The 23,270-nt window shown below is 54.8% G+C and overlaps 2 protein-coding genes across 2 annotated transcripts; one reads left to right on the plus strand and one right to left on the minus strand.

The window, feature by feature from the left end:
- Nucleotides 1-2,332: 2,332 nt before the first annotated feature.
- LOC115907337 (cytochrome P450 1A4-like) lies at nucleotides 2,333-11,929 on the minus strand. The gene is made up of 7 exons (XM_030955173.1): nucleotides 11,881-11,929; nucleotides 9,498-10,366; nucleotides 8,415-8,541; nucleotides 8,101-8,190; nucleotides 7,899-8,022; nucleotides 7,412-7,498; nucleotides 2,333-3,466 (listed from the first exon to the last, which is right to left on the minus strand). Exons 2-7 carry the CDS (start codon nucleotides 10,329-10,331, stop codon nucleotides 3,160-3,162), a joined length of 1,569 nt encoding a protein of 522 aa, XP_030811033.1. The 5' UTR covers nucleotides 10,332-10,366; nucleotides 11,881-11,929; the 3' UTR covers nucleotides 2,333-3,159.
- A 3,599-nt stretch (nucleotides 11,930-15,528) lies between these two features.
- LOC115907455 (cytochrome P450 1A5-like) lies at nucleotides 15,529-20,775 on the plus strand. The gene is made up of 7 exons (XM_030955387.1): nucleotides 15,529-15,690; nucleotides 16,267-17,135; nucleotides 17,851-17,977; nucleotides 19,110-19,199; nucleotides 19,278-19,401; nucleotides 20,003-20,089; nucleotides 20,277-20,775. Exons 2-7 carry the CDS (start codon nucleotides 16,302-16,304, stop codon nucleotides 20,581-20,583), a joined length of 1,569 nt encoding a protein of 522 aa, XP_030811247.1. The 5' UTR covers nucleotides 15,529-15,690; nucleotides 16,267-16,301; the 3' UTR covers nucleotides 20,584-20,775.
- The last annotated feature ends 2,495 nt before the right edge of the window (nucleotides 20,776-23,270 follow it).

Raw genomic sequence — 23,270 nt, forward strand, 5'->3', positions numbered from 1 at the left:
GAAAACACAGGGATCCCAAATATTGTAAATATTGTAAATATTGTAAATATTGTAAATATTGTAAACAAGTGGACCAACCACAAGTAAATTCAACCAGACACATAGGTAAATATAGAGGGCCCCCCAAGGTAAAAAGGGGAACCCCCAAGGTGAAAAGGGGGATCCTCCATGGATAAACACAGGGAACACCCCACGGATAAATACAGGGAACCCCCAAAGATAAACACAGGGATATCCCATGGATAAACAAAGGGAACTCCCCAAAATTAACACAGGGATATCCCAGGGATAAACACCAGGAACCCCCAAAAATAAACACAGACTTCTCCCATGGATAAACATGGGGAACTCCCCCATGGATAAACACAGGGAACCCCCAAAAAAGAAACACAGGGAACCCCCAAAAAATAAACACAGGGATACCTCATGGATAAACACAGATCCATCCCATGGATGAACACAGGGAACCCCCATAGATAAACAAAGCAAACCCCATGGAAAAACATAGGAAACCCCCCCAAAACTAAACACACAACCCTCCCATGGATAAACACAGGGACTCCCCACCCTGGATAAACAGGGAATCCCCCATGGATAAACACAAGGAACCCCCAAAAATAAATAGAGGTAATCCCTCATGGATAAACACAGACCCCTCCCATGGATAAACACGAGGACACGAGGAACCCCCACCATGGATAAACACAGGGAACCCCACCAAAAAGTAAACACAGGGCCCCCCAAAACACAAGACGCCCCCCATAAGCAAACACAGCCCACCACACAGATAAACACAGGGCTTCCCATAGGTAAACATAGGGAGCCTCATATATAAACAGGGCCCCCCCATAGGTAAACACGACCCCCCCATAAGCAAACACAGCAACCCCCAGGCAAGCACGGGACTCAAACACAGTTTAACCCCTTGTTAACCACAGCCGCCCCGTGCCTCCCCCGGCCCCACCTCCCCACCACGGCCCGCTCAGGCCGGGCAGGGCCTGGCGCCGCCACCGTGCCTCCGGGCAGTCTCGCAGAGCCCCAGCCCCCGGGAAGGCACCACGGCAGCCCAGCCCGCTCCCTCCGAACCGCCGGGCCGTGCCCGCCGTGGCCCCGGTGCCCCTCACCCGCCACCGCCGCCACTCCCGCCTCACCGCGGCCCCTCCGCCTCACAGACGCTCGGCGTGACGCCACTTCCGGCCACGCCCCCCGCGCGGCGCTCCGGCCGCCGGCGGGGCCATAGAGACGGCGTGGGAGCGGCGCTGTGCGCATGCGCAGTGCTCGTGTCAGGAGCCCGGCGGCTGTCACGCCTGTGTCATACCTGTGTCACACACCTGTGTCACACACCTGTCTGTCACACCCCGTCTGTCACACCTCTGTCTGTAACACACCTGTCTGTCACACACCTGTCTGTCACATCTGTCCCTCCATCCCTGCATCCCCTCCGTCATCTCCATCACACCATTCTCTCCATCATCTCCATCCCACCATTCTCTCCATCAACTTCATCATCTCCATCCCTCCATTATCTCCATCACACCACCCCCTCACGACATCATCCCCTCCATCATCTCCATCCTTTCCATCATCTCCATCACACCATCCCTGCATCACACCCTCCCTTCCACCTCTCCATCACATCATCTCTCTGCGTCATCTCCATCTCACCATCCTCTCCATCTCCATCACACCTCTATTACTTTTTCATCCTTTCCATTCCCTTCATGCCCTCCATCCTCTCCCAAGGCTGCTCTCCTTTCCACACCACCACAACCCAATTACCAACAACTCCATGCTCCGGTGGGGCTGGGAACTCTGGAGGGCTGATCCCTGCAGGGACCCCCCTTGGGGATGAACAGACCCCAACTTTCCATAGAGTCCCTTCGTATTTCCATTGGAAATTCGTGTTTATTGCCTTTCATTGTTTGTTTTTTAAGGGAAACTGTGCAAAGCTTTGGATTTAATGGTGCTCTGAGATAGGGATGAAACATTTCCCCACAGATGCCTCCCTGAAAGGCAGGGTTTGACCTATTGATTCCAGCTTTTCAGGGATAGGAAGCTACTCCCTATTTTTAGTAAAGCCCTGAACTGATCCAGAGCTTGACATCACCTTCCTGCCTTTGCACAGGAGAAAGACCAGAATCAGCTCCCTTTGGGGTTAAAAACTTCCCCCAGTGTCACTGGAGTCACAGCCCTCTCATTTCCCACAGGAGAAACACCAATCCAACACACCAACTCACATTTTTAGGGATGAGAGAGGGACATAGGGTGCTTTCTCCCCCTCCCAAAAAAAATCCCAATGGAATAAGATCAGAAAGAGACTTAAGAGATGCTCATGTAGTTATTTATTGGGTTAGAAATATGGTGTGGTTTCCATCCCAGCACACAGCTGCATCCCAAAAAGGCACAAACAGGCAGGAATTGCTGCTCCATCTGCTTCACCTTCCCACTGGCTAAAGCTGAATGCAGCAAAAGGCATCTCCTGCAATCCTGAAAACTCCTTAACCTGGATATAGAAATCTATTGCTTGATAAAGAAAAAAAAAACCCTGATATTAAAAAAGGCAGCAAATGCAGAGTTAGTCTGAAAGCTGGAGTGTCCTGCAGTTCCCTGTCCCTTTTCCCCACTCCTTTGAGATTTTCCAGGAGGCTCCATGGTAGGGATTGATTTAAAATCTCAATTTGTGAGCGGCTCTGCTGGCGGATTTTTGTTTTAATCAGTAGGAACACTCAGGAATTCACTCCATGAGTTTACATTCAAGGAATTTGGGTGTGTGGGTGCACCCAGGACAGGTCCCATGGAGGTGGGTGCTGCTGAAGGGTCCAGAACATTTCTGAAGCAGCAGGAGGGATCCATTCCCAGTGGGGCAATGAGCTGGAAAAGAGGATTTCACCCCATGGGATAAGGCTGGGCAGGATCCCCTGAGAGAAACCTTTATTTCTGTTTGGATGGAGGGAGCTGCCCATGGCAGGTGGAGCACATCCCACCACACCCCACCCTCCAGCATCCCCTCCCCCCCACAGGCTGGACCTCTCCGCGACACCTCTGGGGATCATCTGTGTGGGAAGGGCTGATGGGGCTGGGAAGAGCCCCACAAAGCCCATCTGCCACCCTCCAGAGGATGCACAGCGAGGGGCTGAGCCTCCAAGTACCTGCAGCAGCTCACAGAGAGCTCCTCTCGGCGAATCGCTGCCGGATCTGGAAGGCCTCGCACTTCTTGTACTTCATGGTCAATCCGTACTGGGGGGTGATGTCCACCTGCTCCCCGGGCCGCAGGCTGAAGTGCAGCTGCTGCAGCAGCGTGGTGAGGAAGAGGAAGATCTCCCAGCGGCCGATGGTCTCGCCGAGGCAGCGGCGCCGGCCCAGCCCGAAGGACAGAACCTTCTCGCTCTCTGCGCGGTTCAGCTCCGTCCCTGCTGCACTCAGGAACCGCTCGGGCCTGAAGGCTGAGGGCTCCTTCCACAGCGCCCTGCGACACACCGGGGACACTCCGTCACAGGGTTCGAATATATGTTATATAACATAATATAATATATAATATATAATATATAATATATAATATATAATATATAATATATAATATATAATATATAATATATAATATATAATATATAATATATAATATATAATATGTAATATATAACATATAATATATATAACATATAATATATAATATATAATATATAATATATATGTTATACATTATACATTATATATTATATATAATACACAATATATAATACACAATATATAATACACAATTTATAATGTAATTTATAAAAAATAAAATTAAGATAAAATAAAATCAATTTTAAAATTAAAAAATAGAACTAAAAATAAATAAATAAAATAAAAAATAAAATAAAATAAATAACATTTAAAAAGAAAATTAAAAAATGAATAAATGAATAAAATAAATAAAAAATAAATAAATAATGAAATAAATAATAAAATAAAAATAAATTAAAATCAAAAATAAAAAATAAAAAATTAAATAAAAATTAAATAAAAAATTAAATAAGAAAATTAAATAAAAAATAAATTAAAATAAAAATAAAAACTAAAATAAATAATAAATTAAAAAATAAAATAATGAAAATTTAAAATTAAAAAACTTAAAAGTAATTCAAAAAGATAAAAAATAATTTTTAAAATTAAAAAATAAAATAAAGTGTGATATATTATATTATAATAAAATGTAACATAACACAATATTATATATATTATATAATAAATATAATATCTTTTTCCAGATTGCAAAGCAAGATGTATTCTATTTGCCAGATGGATGGCAGTTCTCTTCTGTTAAGTGGGCAGTTGTCCTTATCTCTTCCACACCCACTCCTCCCTCAGAGGACACATTTGCTGATAAGAGGCTATTCAATGTCACTGCATGGCTGATAAGAACTACAGCATCCTATTGGGAGATGCTCCACCCAGAGGGAGGCACCAAGCATTCCTATCTGGATAGAATCTGGAGATTCTGGAACACAGCTTCTCCACTGGATTTCCCAGAGGAACAGCTGGCTCTTCCACTGCATCTTCAGAGGAAGAATACACCCTTTTCTACAGGATCCCTGCTCCAGCAGAACCACCCCTGACACTGCAGGAGGGCTGCAGCCACAATTCCAATGGGACTGCTGCCAACACCCTGACCCACAGGGTGTCAGGTTGTGTTCTGACCCTGTCAGTGTTGTTCTGGTGTACTGCATTGTGTATTTTATCCTTTTATTTCCTTCCCTATTAAAGAACTGTTATTTCATGCTCCATATTTTTTGCCTAAGAGCTCCTTTATTTAAAATTTATAACAATATGGAGGGGTGGGGAGGGTTTACATTTTCCATTTCAGAGGAGGCTCTTGCCTTCCTTAGCAGACACCTGTCTTTCCAAACCAAGACAAATATATGTATAATATGTATAATATGTATAATATGTATAATATGTATAATATGTATAATATGTATAATATAATTTGTGCTAACAGAAATTAAAACCACAGCATTTTGTGCACTAAAGCCAATGCTGGGCAACAAGCAGTAATAGGCTAATTGATAAGAATGGAGATTCCAACACCAGGAGGACACTGTCTCCAGAGATGTATATTTCAAGGGATTTTGTCATCTGACAAGACCCCAGCAGGAGGCATTTGATAGGCATCATCAATACGACAATATTGAATGCCAGAAGTTTATCCCAGAAGATTTCCACCTGACAAAATTTCAGCAATTATCCGCCAGTTCTGGGAAACGTGGCAGCAAGAAAGAAAAAACTACAATAATATGCTAAAATATGCTAAAGAATGGCCCCTTCCAGAGCCCAAAAGACTCTATAAAACAAATCCCTTAGAAATGACATTTGGAGACCCACAAGGACTTGGGTACAATAGAAGCCAAATCCTGGGTTCCCCAACTCTGATCGCCTGGCTCAGAGTCAAATTGCTTGTAGCTTTTTCCAAATTTATACTTAGATTATTTAATAAATTTCCTTAATTATCAAATTGAAATATTCATTTGTAACAGGGTCACATAACAGCTCATCCAGTGCCACCGCTGCCATGGCAGGGACACCTTCCACCATCCCAGGGTGTTCCAAGCCCTGTCCAGCTACAGGAATGTGCCCTCTGTTGACAGAGTGACCAAACTATCCTTAGTCTCCTTAAAAAGGAAAAAAAGCCCAGAACTTTCACTCCTAAATTAGCAAAGAAGACACCTCATAGGACCTGGGGAGCTTCACCTCAAATTTAAGGGTAGCCAATTGGCCAGGAGCCAAAAAGTCCCACCTAAGCAACTTACTAGAAAAAGAAGAGAACAAAGAAACTAATTGTTTTTGTGGGGTGTTTTACCAGGGGCAAGAACCTCTTGCACCTGGCTTGGTTTTTCTCTGTAAAGAGTTTTGTTATTTTGCCTTTTATTAAAACTTCTCTGTTTCCAGAAAAGTTTTAAAATGAGCCATCATGCTCATTTTATGCCTTCTAAGCTAGCTGAGCTATCTCGGGTGTGATATAGATCTCCAAGAGTTTATGAGACCTGGCTTGTAGAGACATACATCATCCAGCCTGGCCTTGGACACTGCCAGGGATCCAGGGGCAGCCACAGCTTCTCCTGTGCCAGGGCCTGCCCACCCTCCCAAGGAGGAATTCCTTCCCAATATCCCATCCATCCCTGCCCTCTGGCAGTGGGAAGCCATTCCCTGTTTCCTGTCCTTCCATTCCTTGTCCCCAGTCCCTCTCCAGCTCTCCTGGAGGCCCTGCAAGGGGCTCTGAGGTGTCCCAGATCCCAGCTCCAGAGCAGAGGGTTCCAGCCCTCGGGCACTGTGACAGTTCTGATCCCCTGCAATGGGGTCAGTGACCAAAACCTCTCCTTGCACAGAGGAGCTTTGCAGCATTGCCTCACTGCACCACCCAAAAGCACCCTTGGCAACCTCTGGCCCTGATCTACAGCACCAACTCATGTCAGACTCCATCAGCTCAGCCCATTGAAACCTCTATTCCAGGCTCAGGCTGTGTTTGCCCAGGCAGACACCAGAGATGGATTTAATTCCATCCATTTAATCCCAGCAGCCAGAGAACCTGCAGCTTCAGCACTGGGATCAGCCAGCAGCCCTTCAAACAGGGAAAATGGGCACTAGGAGGGTTTCCTGTGTTGAATACTCTCAGCAGAACTTCCCAATCTGTCCCAGTGCAGCTGCTGGGAGGTGCCAGGTGGGATTCAACAGTGTCTCAGCTGGGAATTTCTGCTGGGATACGTGGAATCCTCTCTGCCCTAAGGACAGCACTCCTCTCCCACACTCAGGGAGGAGCAGGAGGGATATCAGAAAGTTTCTGGCCTCTTGGGTGGAGTGTTTGGATACAAACATCTTGAGCTTTGATCCAAAACACCCCATCTGGGAACCCCCTCCTGTATCAAGCCTTAGCTGACTCCCTGCTGGAATGTTTCTGCTGGGAAGCAGTGGAGGGGCAGGATGGGGCTCTGCTTCCCAGTCCCCCCATCATTCCCAAAGTTGATTATCAGCAACCACAACACGAGCCCGTGGACTTTAACAGGGTGACATCACCACATTTTTCTCCCTTAAAAAGAGGAGTGAGCAATTCCCATGGAGCACATCCAGAGCTCAGATCACAGGATCTGCTTGGCAGCAGGATTTTCTGATTCCTGACTACCCAGCAGCCTGAGCAGCACATCAATTATGTAATCCCTGATGCTGGGGAGCTGCTGAACAGGGGGCCAACCAAGCTGGACCAGCTCTATGCCCAGCAGAGCCAAGGCTGGGCTCAGCATCAAACCCACACCATTTTTGGCCCAATCTGCCTTTTTGTACACAATCCAGTTGTTTTTTGGCATGAGGATGAGCATGATCTGAATGTCAAGAGCAGCCACAGCAGCCTGGAAGAGCTGGGAGGGTTTGGGATACTCACTCATCGTGGTTCACTTGCCACTGGTTGACGAACACACAGGTGTCCTTGGGGATGTAGTAGCCATTCAACACTGTTGCTTTTGTTGTGCTGAAGGGAACAGAGGAGTTAGAGGAGACCCACAGCTCCTGACAAGCCAAAGCCCAGCAAGTCCTGCAGGGGTTTCATCTTCAAAGCCCTATTTGTGCCCTTAGGACTGGCTAGGAAATACCCCAGATTGTATTCGGGAGGTTTAAGAGTCTTGGCTTCACTTTCCTCCAGCACAAAAATTCCACTTTCACTTCACAGCTCATTCCAGATGGGTTGTGATGGTTCCTCCCAATGCAGGAAAGAAAATACAAGCCCAGGTGTGCTCTGCCAGCAAAGGTTTGTGGGATGAAACCACCCTCAAATCAAAGGATCCAGCCCCAGAAGGGCAACAAGCTGGAATATTTTCCCCCTCACAGGGATCAAAAACCCCAAAGAAGGTGTTGGCCGCTCCAGCCCGTACCTGTGTGGGATGGTGAAGGGCAGGAAGGAGGAATGCCTGAACATCTCCAGGATGAAGGCTTCCGTGTAGGGCAGCGTGCCCCGGTCCGACAGCCGCGGCCGCCGCTCCCGCCCGATGGTGCGGTCTGGGGAGGGGGTCAGGACAGGGTCAGCTCCAGGGCTGAGCACAGAGAGCCCCAGAGGGGTGTGGGGCATGGACTCACCCAGCTCTTCATGGATCTTCTTCTGGACATCGGGGTACAAGGCAACGTACATGAGGCTCCAGGACAGGGCAGTTGCCACAGTGTCAAAGCCTGGATGGGTGTGGAGGAGGCATTTAGAGACCACAAGTGGACAGGCGAGTGGATGTTTCAGATTCCATCACTCCAGATGTTTGTTCCCCTAAAAAGTGCTCAGGAAGACACCCAACAGCAGCTCCACATACCCAAAGGTGGCCAACATGTCCACCCAGGAGCTCCATGTCCCCACCCAGCCTCGTGTCCCAAAGATCCGATGGTGCCCTCAGAAACATTCCCACCTGCCCCAAAGAGGTCGTTGACGATGTGGATGATCTTCTCATTGGAGAGCTGCACGCGGGTGTCCTCCCCGGTGCTGTTCTCCTGGCAGTGCCCGATCAGCGAGTCCGTGATGTCCCGGATGTGCTCCTGGGGAAGAATCCACAGAATGACCAGGTTGGAAGAGACCTTCAAGACCATCAATCCAACCCAGCCTCAACACCTCAACTAAACCCTGGCACCCAGTGCCACATCCAGGCTTTGTTAAACATACCCAGAGATGGTGACTCCACCACCTCCCTGGGCAGCCATTCCAGAGCTTTATCACCTTTTCTGTAAAAAACTTCTTCCTAATATCCAACCTAAATTTCCCTTGGTGCTGCTTGAGTCTGTGTCCTCTGATTCTGCCAGTGTCACCTGGAGAAGTGGCTCAGGGACACAATGGACGCACAGGGATGGGGAAACCTGCCTCAAATGGCTTGTGGGGGGACTCACTGCAGCTCAGAGGCCTCCAAGGGGCTTTGCTGGGTGAGAAAGGGAGTTCTGGATGCTGATAATTTCAGACTTTCTGTGTGGAGAGACTGACTCCCAGGAGAGCACTGCATTTGACCTGAGGCTGTGGAGAAGGCTTCCAAAATTCATTGGTAGCACTGGGATTATGAGTGTGTAGCTGATTAGAAGTGTGTAATGTCACAGGGTGGAAAACATTGGGTTTGGGGGTTTAGAATATAGTAATAAATATAGAGCAAGATGGAGGTTTTAGAGTGGAGGCTGGTTGTTCTTCTTTACCTTCTTCATTCTATTTAATGGGTTTGGGTGGTATTTTTTAATTGGTAATTTTGTAATTGGGTAGTTTAGCCTTAAAATACCTTGTAACAAGAGACAGTTAATAATTTTGTGCCTTGTTAATGAAAGACTGCAGAACTCACTGCTGTGAGACTGTAACATGGATAATAAATAATAAATAACTGAGCCTGAAAGTGAGCTATCATCTCAAGTACCTTCAATCCCAAACTTGAGAGAGGCAAAAAAAAGGAAGCCAAAAACCAGCAGCAGGGGACACTTGCAGGCATCTCCACCCATATCCAATGCATGTGAGCCCTTACCTTATTAAAGGTGCTGTAATGCTCCTGCACAATTTTCTGCACGAAGGCGTTGAAGCGCCGGTTGATGTCCTTGAAAACCTCCATGGTGCGGCTGGGCAGGTAGCGGAGAACGGGGATGAAGTCTGCGGGGTGGCCACTACCAGCCACCTCCCCAAACTCATTGCCCAGGTTCACCACGCTGAGCAGCTCCTGGTCCTCGTGCTCGTAGCGCTTGCCGAAGCACATGGCACAGATGACGTTGGCCACCGACACCACCAGGTACTGGTTAAGGTCAAACCTCTTGTCCTCCTCCATCAGCTGCAGGAACTTGGTGACCAGGTACTCGGCCTCCTTGGAGACGTGCTCCTCCAGCAGGCAGCTGCAGGACGACGTGGGGCTGGGCGCGATGGAGAAGCTCTTCAGGGCGCTCTGGGCCAGCTTCCTGCGCGCTTTCCACACCTCCCCGGAGTCGGGGCTGAACGCCAGGCTCTGCCCGTTGGAGATGTAGTGGAAGCTCGGCAGGTCGGGGCGGCCCATGAAGTCCTCTCCTTGCTTGACCAGGGCTTGGCGGATGGTGTCCAGCCCGCTGAGCACCAGCACGGGCCGTGTCCCGATGCGCACCTCCATCACGTCCCCGTAGCGCCGGCTCAGCCGCGTCAGCGCCAGGTGCGTGTCCGTGCGCAGCTCCAGCACGTTCCCCAGCACGGGATAGCCCCGCGGGCCCGGCGGCCGCCGCAGCCCCGCGGGCACGGCCGCCCGCAGCCGCTGCAGCAGCAGCAGCACCAGGCAGAACGTGGCGGCCGCCAGCAGCGCCTCGCTGGCCGACACCGCCGCGGGGCTCCCCAGCGGCCACATGGCAGCGTTCGGTGTCACCGCCGGCACGGGCAGCCCTAAAGGAGGGAGCGGAGTGAGGGCAGGGCCGACAGCAGCGCGGGGCTGAGCGCTGGAGAGGGGACAGGGACAGGGAGTGACAGCCCCTGAGCAGCTCAGGGGACGGAGCTGCCCCTGCAGCACTGTGGGTTTCCAGTGGCACAGGCTGGAGATCTGTGAAAGCTCCAAACACACCCACCCAGCCTTTAAGGGGCACCTCAACCCATCAGAGACTTTGTGGCATCCCTTTCCTCACAGAAAACCCAAACCCCCACTGGCACAGCCATGGCTCCTGTCCAGGGAAGCCAGTCTTGTAAAACAAGGCATGGAGAACTGCAGCTCAGCAAATCCCAGGGAAGCAGGAGCAGAGGAACAGCAGCTCCTCGGTGAATGTGGTTCCAGGACCACCAAAGCCATCAGGAGTCACAGCCAGGAGGATGGAACTGCTGGCCACAGTGCTGGGGGACTTGGGGATGCCACAGGGCTGCTCTGTGAGAACACACAGCTCACTGGGTGAGCAGGGGCACCCAAATATGACCTTCCTCTTCCTATACCCACATTCAACCCCTCCCAAAACACACAAGCTGACCCCAACCTGCCAGAGACTTCGTGACATCCCTTTCCCCACAGCAGACCCTCAGGAATAAACCAAAGTGGGTTTAGGAGCTGGGGGTGGTCTCTGGGCTGAGACACTTGGAGCTGTGACAGCACAGGACAGGAGCAGAGCTGGGCTTCAGTTGTGATCCACAATTGTCACACTTTAGGAAACTCCTCACACTGAAAAACAGGGGTTTTGCTAGCCAGGAGTGGAAGGAATATGTCCCCCAACTTTTTGTCTACGTGCCAGGGAAGCAAAGGTGCTCTCTTAACCACGGGACCTTTCTTTCCTCCTCAAAGTTTTTTCCAGAGTACTTGGCTAGAGGAGAGCTGATCCCGATTTGAGTCACCGAGCCAGCACTCACCAGCCTGTGGAACACAGCAGTGCCAGGGATCGTCCCTGATCGATCCATGTGTGACAAATAACCCTGCCTGCAGCGGGGGCCAGCGGGATGGGTGCGTCCCGCTCCCAGCGCTGTCAGAAACCACGGAATCTTAGAGTCCCTGAAGTTTGAAGGGACTCCTAAGGATCACCGAGCCCAACTCCCAGCTCCTCACGGGAAGAAATCCATCCGAAAACCCCGAGCAGGGCTGGGAGGAGGTTGGCTGTTAAATCCCCCCTTCCCTCGGGTTTGGCAGGGTGCCGCAGCCACCCACGGGATACCTGCCCGGGAGATTCCATGGGGGCTCTGGGGACCGTGCACGGCAGCCGGTGCAGCTCAGCCGGGACCCCTTCCCAGCCCTCGGCAGCGGCAAGACCCGCGAAGGGAGCGTTACCCCCAGGACCCCCCCAAAATCACCTTCCAGCAGGTGGGGGGAGGATGCTGCTGAGGTCGGAAAGGCAGGACAGCCCACAGTGGGGCTGTCCATCACCCAGGGGTGCTGGAAGAGCCCCCCCAGCCCCTGTCCACGGCGGCCCGGGCTCTCCGGTACTCACCTCGGCGGGAACGGTGCGGAGCGGCGGGAGGGGCCCGATCCCGCGGCAGGTGCCCGCTGCCCGCGGCTCCTGCTTTATATGCATCGCCCCGCGCGCTGATTGGCCAGGACGCCTCCCGTCACGTGACCCCCAAGTCCCCAAGAACTCCCCGGACCCCCCTATGCCCCCCATCCCCGGCCCCCGTCCCTTCCCCGGGGCTCCCCCCACGTGTGGGATGCGGGACCCCCGCTCCCCGCGCATCCCCGGGTGGGGAGGCTGCGAGGCGGGCGGGAGGGAGGGTTAGGGAAGGGAGGGGGGGTCCCGATAAGTCGTGGCGTGGGGTGCGGGGGTGGGGGGGGTGCTGGTGCCGCCCGTGGGTTCCAGCCCGGGGCGGGCATCGCGTGCGAAGAGGGCGGGATGTTTGGGCAAACCCGCACCGCCCCGGTCACTCCAGTCACGCTACCGGCAGGATCTTAAAGGCGCCGGTCCCGCGCCCCGCTGCTCCCCAGGACCCCCCCGGGGGCCGGCCCGGCTGCCCTGCTCGCCCCCAGACCCAGAGGGTTCCGTCCAGCCACGGCCGCGCCCCCCGCCCCGGTGCCCGCAGCCCCGGCACATCCGCGGTGTCCGGAGCCCCGGGGACAGCGACAGCGTGGGAAACCCGCCCCGGGCGGCGCCGTGCGGGCCGGGAAGGGGGGACTGGCGGATTCGACCCCCGCGGGGCTCCGCGAACAGGCGGGGATGAGCGCGGACCGCTCGCCGCTGGGCTTCAGCCATCGCGCACTCCCGCGGGGGCCGTGCCCGTCCCGCCGCCGCTGTGCCCGGTACAGCAGAGCCGCGGCCACCGGCTCCGTGCGTGTCCCCGCACCTCGAGCTGCGGGACCGCCCCACAGCTCCGCAGGGACCCCGCGGGGATGTGGGCGGCGGGACAGCCCCGGGGGTCACGGCCCTGGCTGCCCCGGCCCGGTTAAAGATTGTCCAGGTTCGCGTGAGAAGCGGCCGTGCCCTGTGTCACCTCTGTCCCCTGGGGACAGGGCGGCCCGAGGGGCGAGGTGGGGCTGGCATGGGGCACAGGGTGCAGCCGGAGGGAGGCGGGCACGCCGGGCCGGATGGTCGGGGTCCGAAGGGGGGCTCGAGTAGATTTTGGAGCCCCCAGCCCCGCTCCCCACGGGGTCACAGGCCAGGTCCTGCCCTGCAGCGAGGACACGGGGGACCAGCCCGCTCCCAAAATCTGTCCCCTCCGCCCTCATCCTTGTTCCCAGCCCAGCCGCCACGAGGTGGGAGATAGGCCAGGGGGTCCCGCCCCGCCGGGGGGTCCCAGAGGTGGCATTAGGGACATCGCGTGCGAAGGGGCTCCGGCCAGACCCGGGAGGGCCGTCCTGGTCACTCGCAGTCACGCTACGGGTGGGTGGGGGGGAAATGGTTTTTAAAGGACCAGGGCGGTGGCCTCCCGTCCAGGAGCCTGGCCCGGGGTCAGGGCGGCGCCGGAGCAGCTCAGGATCAGCTCCCCCCACGGCTGGCTGCGGGATGGGGAGCTTGGGGGGAGTCCCCAACCCTAGGGACAATCGGTGTCAACAGGGGTGCCTTGTGCTGCGCGAGGCTGCATCACCTGCGAGGGGACAGCACTGCCCGTGTCATTTGTGTCCCCTCGAGAGGACACGGTCATCCCAGCCCTTTCCAGCCACGACGAGAGGGAGAGAGGGGAGTGCCACCTGAAATGTCCCCTCTTAGCGCCAGGCGACACCGAGCGGTGCGGGGCTGCTGGCCACGAATGTCACAAATGTGCCCCAAGGCTGGGGACACTCGTCAGGACGTCCATAAAGCCCCGCCGGGGATGGCTCTGGCACCTCGTACAACACCGGGCACAACGCTCTGTGGTCTGTCCCGGTGTCCCCGCGTCCCTCCCGCGAGTGTCCCCACGCGGAGCCGCATCCGAGTGCGGGGACAGGCTCGGGGCTGCCAACCCCTCCGTGACCCGCACGGCTCCGTGTCCCTCGGGCGTGGGCACGTGCTGGTGCCACGGATGCCGTGCCACGCGTGCCTGCGGGCACCGTCACCCTGCCGCTGCCGCCTGTCCCCGCACGCACAGCGCGGTGCCGCGGGGTGGTGACCCACGGAGGGGACAGCGACACCCAGCAGGGACAGGGGGCTGGCAGCGTCCCCGCGGCTGCCCCAGGCAGCTCCGGGGATCCGCGGGCTCAGCGAGGGGCGGTGGCGGGGGCTGAGGGTGTTTTGGGGGTGGTTTTGGGGTGTTTTTGGGGTGTGAGGCTGCCTGGCACCAACTCTTAACGCTGTTCTCATCAGGAGGGACCCTGCCCTCGCACGGCTTGGCAGCCACCGGGGAGGGCTGGGACGGGCTGCAAGAGGGTCCTGGGGAACCTCTCCGGGACTCTTCCCAGCTTTTCCAGAGCTTTGGGATGCGATGGATGAGGAGTGAGTGGGTTCAGCATCAGCACAACGTCTGAAATGCTGCTGGGGAGGGCGGGGGGTCACTCAGCCCCCCCAGCCCCAATCCCACCCCATGCAATGGGTCCGGGTAGATCCATAAGGATGGAGGATCCAGCCTGCTGGACGAGCCCTGCTCCTGCAGCCTCCCTCCCCAAAAGCGTTCCCAAGGGTCCTGCCGGGGCCGGGAGGGCTGCGGCATTCCCGGGAATTATCAGCAGGGATATTAGCAGCCGGAGTTTTGTAATTGTTCTTGCCAAACATTAATGAACGGCGTCATTGCTATTAACGAGCCCGATTAGACCAGATGTTAAAAGCATTTATTAAATATTAGCTCAGCTTTTATCTGGGCCAAATTCCCCCTGGAATTTTCGAAGATTGAAGGAAACTTCGGGCCAAACTCCCAAGCTCTGGCTCATTCCTGCTCATCCCAGCTGCACTTCCCAAACTCCCCTGAATTTTGCCCCGCCTGGAGGAGCAGCCCCGCTGGCTCGAGCATTTCCCTGTCGGGTGTCACCCCATGTTTTGTGGGATGAACTGCCCCAGCCTTGCCCGTTCTGCCCCTTCACCTCTCCTATCTGCCGGGCTCACCTCCTCCCCCCTGCCCCGCCACTCCTCCTCCTCCTCGCTGCCTGTTTGCCCCGGAGGAGCCGGGGGAAGCGAGCCAGCCGCCTTCTCACGCAAACCTGGCCAATCGTTAACCTGAGCCTGGCTCTGCCCCTGGCCCGGAGGATCCAGCTGCCACCACCACTCCCGGGGCAGGGGACCTGCAGGATCATTCCCCAGGGATGGATGGGGAGGGCTGTGGGTGCCTTGTCACAAACGTGTCCCCTCGCTCACAGCCTGCAGCTCCCAGCCTCTCCAGAGTGGCCATGGAGGTGACAGCCCTCTCTGGCCACTGGGAACAGCCTGGCCAGCCCAGAAAAGCTGTTTTGGGGAAATGCTGGCACCCATATTACACAGGCAAGAGGAGCTGACAACGGGTCCCACATCCTCCCCAAGGCAGGGCTTAGGGACCCCCTTCTGCCTCCCCACAGCAGGCTCCAGGGCCTGGCCCAGGAGGAGAAGTAACCCTTCATGCCCCAGAGCCTGTTGGAGGGGAGAGAGGCTCTTCCCTGGCTTCTTGGGCAGGCTCCAGGCAGGGTCAGCCCCGTTTGTTAATGGGCAACTACTGCCAAGGGCTTTTGCAGCAGGAAGAGGGAGATAAATACCCAGTGATGCAGTGAGGGCAGAGCTTAGACAGCTGTGGACTCCCAGGTGGCAGGAGGAGAAGGACCAGGCAGAGGAGAACTAGGTGACAGGAGAGGAAGGTTGAGAAGACAAAGGAGGATTCTCCCCTGCTCCTGGTGCCAATCCCTGCTGGGAGCCTTGGGCAGTAAAGCCAACCAGGTAGGAGACAGCTTGTGTGTTTTGGGAGGGGATGAATGTGGGTATAGGAAGAGGAAGGTCATATTTGGGTGCCCCTGCTCACCCAGTGAGCTGTGTGTTCTCACAGAGCAGCCCTGTGGCATCCCCAAGTCCCCCAGCACTGTGGCCAGCAGTTCCATCCTCCTGGCTGTGACTCCTGATGGCTTTGGTGGTCCTGGAACCACATTCACCGAGGAGCTGCTGTTCCTCTGCTCCTGCTTCCCTGGGATTTGCTGAGCTGCAGTTCTCCATGCCTTGTTTTACAAGACTGGCTTCCCTGGACAGGAGCCATGGCTGTGCCAGTGGGGGTTTGGGTTTTCTGTGAGGAAAGGGATGCCACAAAGTCTCTGATGGGTTGAGGTGCCCCTTAAAGGCTGGGTGGGTGTGTTTGGAGCTTTCATAGATCTCCAGCCTGTGCCACTGGAAACCCACAGTGCTGCAGGGGCAGCTCCGTCCCCTGAGCTGCTCAGGGGCTGTCACTCCCTGTCCCTGTCCCCCTCTCCAGCGCTCAGCCCCGCGCTGCTGTCGGCCCTGCCCTCACTCCGCTCCCTCCTTTAGGGCTGCCCGTGCCGGCGGTGACACCGAACGCTGCCATGTGGCCGCTGGGGAGCCCCGCGGCGGTGTCGGCCAGCGAGGCGCTGCTGGCGGCCGCCACGTTCTGCCTGGTGCTGCTGCTGCTGCAGCGGCTGCGGGCGGCCGTGCCCGCGGGGCTGCGGCGGCCGCCGGGCCCGCGGGGCTATCCCGTGCTGGGGAACGTGCTGGAGCTGCGCACGGACACGCACCTGGCGCTGACGCGGCTGAGCCGGCGCTACGGGGACGTGATGGAGGTGCGCATCGGGACACGGCCCGTGCTGGTGCTCAGCGGGCTGGACACCATCCGCCAAGCCCTGGTCAAGCAAGGAGAGGACTTCATGGGCCGCCCCGACCTCTACAGCTTTCGCTTTGTCACGGACGGGCAGAGCCTGACGTTCAGCCCCGACTCCGGGGAGGTGTGGAAAGCGCGCAGGAAGCTGGCCCAGAGCGCCCTGAAGAGCTTCTCCATCGCGCCCAGCCCCACGTCGTCCTGCAGCTGCCTGCTGGAGGAGCACGTCTCCAAGGAGGCCGAGTACCTGGTCACCAAGTTCCTGCAGCTGATGGAGGAGGACAAGAGGTTTGAGCCCTACCGGTACCTGGTGGTGTCGGTGGCCAACGTCATCTGTGCCATGTGCTTCGGCAAGCGCTACGAGCACGAGGACCAGGAGCTGCTCAGGCTGGTGAATTCCACGGAGGAGTTCACTGCTGTCACTGCTGCTGGCAACCCCGCAGACTTCATCCCCCTGCTCCGCTACCTGCCCAGCCGCAGCATGAAGCTCTTCATCGATTTCAACAGGTACTTCCTGAGCTTCGTGCAGAAGAGGGTCAAGGAGCACTACGAGACCTACGATGAGGTGAGAGCTGGCAGGGCCTCCCCTGCTCTCCTCCCCTCTCTATCAGTGAGGTGTTTGCGTTCTGGCAGCCAAGCAGCGATGGCCATTGTCTCTCCTCAGTCCTCCTTCTCACAGGATCATAGCGTATCATAGAATCATGGAATATCCTGAGCTGTCTCACTCATGGATCATCCAATCCAGCTCCCACCCTGCACACACACCCCAACAATCCCCTCCCTGAGAGAGTAGTCCAAACTCTCCTGGAGCTCTGGTAGCCTTGGGGCCGTGCCCATTCCCTGGGGAGCCTGGGCAGAGCCCCACTACCCTCTGGTGGGGTGATGGGATAAATAGAAACTGTCGGGACTTCTGTTTTATCTGCTTAATTTTGTAGCAATCATTGCTACAAAATTAAGACCCTCAGGTCTTCTCCAGCTCCTGGTTTGCTTCCTGGTATCCCTGTACCTTTTCCTGATGTCCCACCCAAACCTTCCCAGACTCAGCTTCATGAGCCTCTCAGCACCTCCTCCATTCCCTGTGTGACATGGCCAGTCTGGTGGTTGAACCTCGGGTTCCTCGGAGAACCCTCTCCTTGTTTCCACAAGAACCACAGGAGCTGAGGGATGATGCTCCCCAGAGCTCATGTGACCCCAGGGTCCCCCAGCGCTCTGTGGGGCTGCCCAGGAGCACCCACCCCTCTGCAGTCCTGCTCCATGACCTTGCCTCCTCTTCCTCTCAGAACAACATTCGGGACATCACAGACTCCCTCATTGAGCAGTGCCTGGACAAAAAACTGGGAACCAACACGGCCACGCAGATCCCCAAGGAGAAGATCGTCAACCTCGTGAACGACCTCTTTGGAGCAGGTATCCTCCCACCTTTCCTCAGCTCTGGCAGATGCTCTCAGGTCTTCTCCAGCTCCTCCTGTCTGACCATTCCTTGTCCAACAGCAGGCAGCTGGTTTGGGTCTAAGCTCTCGCCCTCCTGCTCACTGGACCTTCCAGGGATACCTCTAGAGACCAGTCAGGGATATCAGCTCTGGAAGGGCATGGGTTATATAGCTCAGCTGAACCTCACAATCTAGAGTGGTTTTCCCTGGCTGAGGGCGATGGCTGTGGGATGATTCACCTTTCTGTGGAAATTCCCCCAATTCTGGAGAAGCTGTACAAATCTGACACAACCCAGGAGCGGGACAGGCTGAGAGAACAGAATATTTTATCAAAGTTTGTTATGGCAGAATAAAGCCCCAAGCCCTGCTGCGTGTCCAGGATGTCCCCTGCCTCCTCAGCCAGCCCAGACTGCCCTGTGTGATGGTCAGCCCTCAGGCCAGGGTGGTTGCTTCTCAGGTTTTGTGTTGCTGGAATGGATCCTGAGGTATTAAAAGTCTTTTTTCCCAGCCCCGAGCTCTTGGAGAAGTCAGGATTCCTCAGCTCGGCTTTTCAAGATTGTTTATTTTCTCTTATCAAATACATTATTTTTCGGACCTGTGGAGGTCTGTCCAGCAGGTCAGGTTGTGGCACAGTCCCTGCCCTTGGGGTGATGTAACCTTTTTATACTAAGAACTACATGTACTTTATTTACAATAATTTTCCAATCCCTATCACCTATGTTAGACAGTCTGTCTCTACTCTAAACCAATCCAAAAGTGTCGCCATCCCAGCAGAAGATGAAGGACAAGAAGAAGAAGCAAGACAGGACACACTCAGATTCCTCCATCTTGCTTCTTGAACCCCCATTCTAAAACCCCAAATTTCTACCTTTTCACCCTGTGACAAATTCACTATCATTCTACCCAAACTCTTGTGGCTTGCAAATCTTCACACAAAGTTGGCAATTGTTTCCATGGGTTAAAATCGAAGACATAGGTGGTTTTGATTCTGTGCCAAGGTCTCTGAGCCCCCTGCCAGGGTCTCAAGCCATCCAGGGCAGGCAGAGGAATGTCCTGGGTTCTGGCAGGTGCTGTGCTGAGCTCACCCACTCCCCATCCTCTTTGCCCAGGTTTCGACACCGTAACCACAGCCCTGTCCTGGAGCCTCATGTACCTTGTGACAAACCCCAACATCCAGAAGAAGATCCATGAAGAGCTGGGTGAGTCCATGCCCCACACCCCTCTGGGGCTCTCTGTGCTCAGCCCTGGAGCTGACCCTGTCCTGACCCCCTCCCCAGACCGCACCATCGGGCGGGAGCGGCGGCCGCGGCTGTCGGACCGGGGCACGCTGCCCTACACGGAAGCCTTCATCCTGGAGATGTTCAGGCATTCCTCCTTCCTGCCCTTCACCATCCCACACAGGTACGGGCTGGAGCGGCCAACACCTTCTTTGGGGTTTTTGATCCCTGTGAGGGGGAAATATTCCAGCTTGTTGCCCTTCTGGGGCTGGATCCTTTGATTTGAGGGTGGTTTCATCCCACAAACCTTTGCTGGCAGAGCACACCTGGGCTTGTATTTTCTTTCCTGCCTTGGGAGGAACCATCACAACCCATCTGGAATGAGCTGTGAAGTGAAAGTGGAATTTTTGTGCTGGAGGAAAGTGAAGCCAAGACTCTTAAACCTCCCGAATACAATCTGGGATATTTCCTAGCCAGTCCTAAGGGCACAAATAGGGCTTTGAAGATGAAACCCCTGCAGGACTCGCTGGGCTTTGGCTTGTCAGGAGCTGTGGGTCTCCTCTAACTCCTCTGTTCCCTTCAGCACAACAAAAGTGACAGTTCTGAATGGTGGTGGGCTGGCAGAGCTGCTCCAGGGACAAGGTGGCCTTGAGGCACCGTGTTACACCTCGTGGAGGACACAACTGTCCTCACAAAACCACCCCTCTGGGTCACACCCTTCAGGAGCAGCCTGACAGTGCCCTGAGGATGCAGAAGAACCTGCTCTCCATCTTTTCTCTCCCCAGCACCACCAAGGACACGGTGTTGAACGGCTACTTCATCCCAAAGGATCGCTGCGTGTTCGTCAACCAGTGGCAAGTGAACCACGACGAGTGAGTACTGTGAGGCACAAACCCTCCCGTGGTGGCAAACAGGTCCCCACCTGCAGTGACAAACAGGACCCCTCCCGTGGTGGCAAACCATCAGGGATGTTCTCCCTGATAGCTCCCACCTTCCAGCGTCCCCCTGACACCCATGCCCAAGAGAAGCCATCTCAACACCCAATGTTCTCCCTTCCAGGAAGCTTTGGAAGGACCCAGAGACCTTCAACCCGGAGCGTTTCCTCAGTGCTGACAGGACCAAAGTGAACAAAGAGGATGGGGAGAAGGTGCTGGTGTTTGGCCTGGGGAAGAGGAGGTGCATCGGGGAGAACATTGCCCGCTGGCAGGTGTTCCTCTTCCTGGCCACGCTGCTGCAGCAGCTGGAGTTCAGCGTCTGCGAGGGCGGCAGCGTGGACATGACCCCGCTCTACGGACTTTCCCTGAAGCACAAGAGGTGTGAGCACTTCCAGGTCAGGCAGCGCTTCCCCACCAAGGGCAGGAGTTGAGCAGCAGGAGCAGACATTTCCAGGGTGTCCTGCCACTGGAGCTGGGTCTGGAATGACTGTGTGGGGTGGTGGGATAAACTGAAACCATCAGGACTTCTGCTTTATCTGCTTTGTTTTGTAGCAATTGTTGCCCGTTTTGTTTCCTGGTGTTTCTAGGGTTGGATATTCCATTAAAAGTTGGCAATTCCACCACACCCAGTTTTGGACCATATCATTTGGGAGTTGCTCTCTGGTGGATGCAGGACAGCCAACCCATGTCATAACCCCACAGCCCCCATCAGAATTACAGAATTATGGAATTGTTTAGGTTGGAAAAGGCTTTATTATCATCAAGCCCAGCAGTGCCAAGGCCACCACTAACCCGTGTCCCCACGTGCCGCATGTTTTAACACCCCCAGGGATGGTGACTCCACCACTAACCACCTTCATGGGGAAGAAATTTTCCCAATATCTAAACCTCCTCTGGGGCAACTTGAGCCTTCATATACCTCCTCCACCATGGTCAGTGGTGGCCCTGGAGAACACAAGGGAGGACACAAAGAAGGACACAAGGGAGGATACAAGGAGGGACACAAGGGAGGATACAAGGAGGGACACAAGGGAGGATGCAAGGAGGCACACAAGGGAGGACACAAGGAAGGACACAAGGGAGGACACAAGGAAGGACACAAGGGAGGACACCTTCAGCCCTGGCTGCTGGGAAAGCCGAACTGCTGCTGTTCCGGCCTGGAACAAAGGTGTTTTCACGGCAGAAAAATAATGACACCCAGGAATTGCTCCAGCTCAAACCCAAGAGTTTACATTGGCTGCCAGTCAGCCCATGCCAGCAGAGCCAGATGCCTCCTTTTCCCCAGCTTTGCACGCAAAGCCACCCCAGCCAACCCTGGCACCTGGCAGCGATGATGACACGGGGACAGGCACCACCCCGGTGCAGCACACTCTGTCCTGCGCCCATGCCAGGGGAGGGTTCTGCCCCCACAGCCCCAGACCCCGAGCAGCAGGGCTGCAGCCAGAGCTCCTGCCATGTCCAAATGCCAATCACTCATCAGGCATTGCACAAAAGCTTCCCAGAAGAGGCAGAGATGAAAGCGCGGTGGGGAAGAGAACGGGGAAGCCGATTGCCCAAGACTTCGGGGAGATCCTGGCCTGTCCAGACCTGCTAAAGCAGCCTGGGGGAAAAGCAGTGACTCTGTGTGTCCAGGCCCTGCTTGGTCACCAGTTTGTGGTGGAACACCGAGGTGACACAGCCTCAGAGCCACCCAAATTCTTTGAGTCAGCACAAGCAGCTGTTGGCATCACACCAGCTTTGTCTTCCCCACTTAACATCATGATCCCAATATCGTAGGAAAAGTACTGGAGGGAAAGGTGCAAACCTGCTGCAGGCTACAAAACACATTGGAAAATACTTGGAAGGATGCTTTAGGAAAACCCATGAGGTTTACCAGCCAAATAACAGCTCCACCAACTATGACAAGGACCCAGGTCAATGCATCAGAGTCCCAAACCCATGTCCCACAAGGGACATCCCACAGGTCAAGGCACCAAAATCCCAAACCCACTTCCCACAAGGGACATCCCACAGGTCAATGCACCAGAATCCCAAACCCACTTCCCACAAGGGACATCCCAAAGCCAGTATTCCTTTGCTGCAGGCAAGGTGGTTCCATCCACTGGAGGTGCACCTCAGTGCCTAACCTGGTGACTCAGAAGAGCAGTGAGATTGCTGGGGACTCATCAGTGCCATGCTGTCCCCATGGAGTGGACTTGGCCCCGTGGGGACACGCGATGCTGTCCTCACTGTGGGACCACAGGCCTCGTTTGCTGCAGCCATTGCGTGACTCCCCTGCCCCAAAGGCTGGCTGGGTGTGCTGATAAGGCTGCAATAAGGAGGAGCAGATAGAAAGAACAGAGGGCAATTTTTTTTCTCCCTTTGCAGATGAGAGTTTTATGGTCTCGGGGCAGATAAGCAGCTTAATATTAACAACAGTGGTGTGGAACAGCCTCTTGCTGGTGGGAGGGCTCCCCAAGATCCATTCCTGGAGAGCTGAAGAAGTCACCTCTGTGTCAGGATGGAGCAGGGGAAGGGAAGAGGCTTGAGGGGAGAGGAATGGGCAGGCAAATTATCCTTCCTTTGTCTTCATGGGGCGTGAGGCAAAGCAGCCACTTTACAACTCCCTACCTACATTTAGCACCTCTCCCTTTCTTGATGCGGATGGAACCATACCATGGACCTGTGGAAGACCTTTCCAGCCATTCTGCAGAGGCAGGAGGGACCCCTGAGACCTTGGTCTGAAATCCCTGCGTGTTCACCACTCCTTGGATATCCCTTCCAACAGGCCAGACCCCAGGAGAGGCTCCAGCTTTCTTGCTGGGCTCCATAAAATCACAGCATGGAATCTCTTCAGCTGGAAGGGACCCCAAAGATCATCAGTCCAGCCCCTGCACAGAGACCCCAACAATCCCACCCTGCACCTCAGAGCACTGTCCAAACGTTCCTGGAGCTCTTGGGGCTGTGCCCATTCAGTGCCCCACCACCCTCTGGGTGAGCAACCTTTCCTGGTCTCCAGCCTGAGCCTCCCCTTTTCACCAGGGCTGCTGTGAAAGCCTCAGCAGCTCACAGGAGGTGAGAGGCTCCCATTGCCCTATCTCTGCCTGCCCCTAATGACCTTCCTCAATTAAGCCCTCCA

This window comes from Camarhynchus parvulus, chromosome 10 (genome assembly GCF_901933205.1).
Source record: "Camarhynchus parvulus chromosome 10, STF_HiC, whole genome shotgun sequence".
Taxonomy (NCBI): Eukaryota; Metazoa; Chordata; class Aves; order Passeriformes; family Thraupidae; genus Camarhynchus; species Camarhynchus parvulus.

Excerpts from the sequence above, each read along its gene's own strand:
- LOC115907337 (XM_030955173.1), bottom strand. The coding sequence starts at position 10,331 with ATGTGGCCGCTGGGGAGCCCCGCGGCGGTGTCGGCCAGCGAGGCGCTG. Across the intron at positions 7,499-7,898 it reads CCCTTCACCATCCCACACAG|CACAACAAAAGCAACAGTGT; the intron begins GTACGGGCTGGA and ends TGTTCCCTTCAG. Across the intron at positions 3,467-7,411 it reads TGGCAAGTGAACCACGATGA|GGCGCTGTGGAAGGAGCCCT; the intron begins GTGAGTATCCCA and ends GGTGTGTCGCAG.
- LOC115907455 (XM_030955387.1), top strand. The coding sequence starts at position 16,302 with ATGTGGCCGCTGGGGAGCCCCGCGGCGGTGTCGGCCAGCGAGGCGCTG. Across the intron at positions 17,978-19,109 it reads GAACGACCTCTTTGGAGCAG|GTTTCGACACCGTAACCACA; the intron begins GTATCCTCCCAC and ends CTCTTTGCCCAG. Across the intron at positions 19,200-19,277 it reads GAAGATCCATGAAGAGCTGG|ACCGCACCATCGGGCGGGAG; the intron begins GTGAGTCCATGC and ends CCCCCTCCCCAG.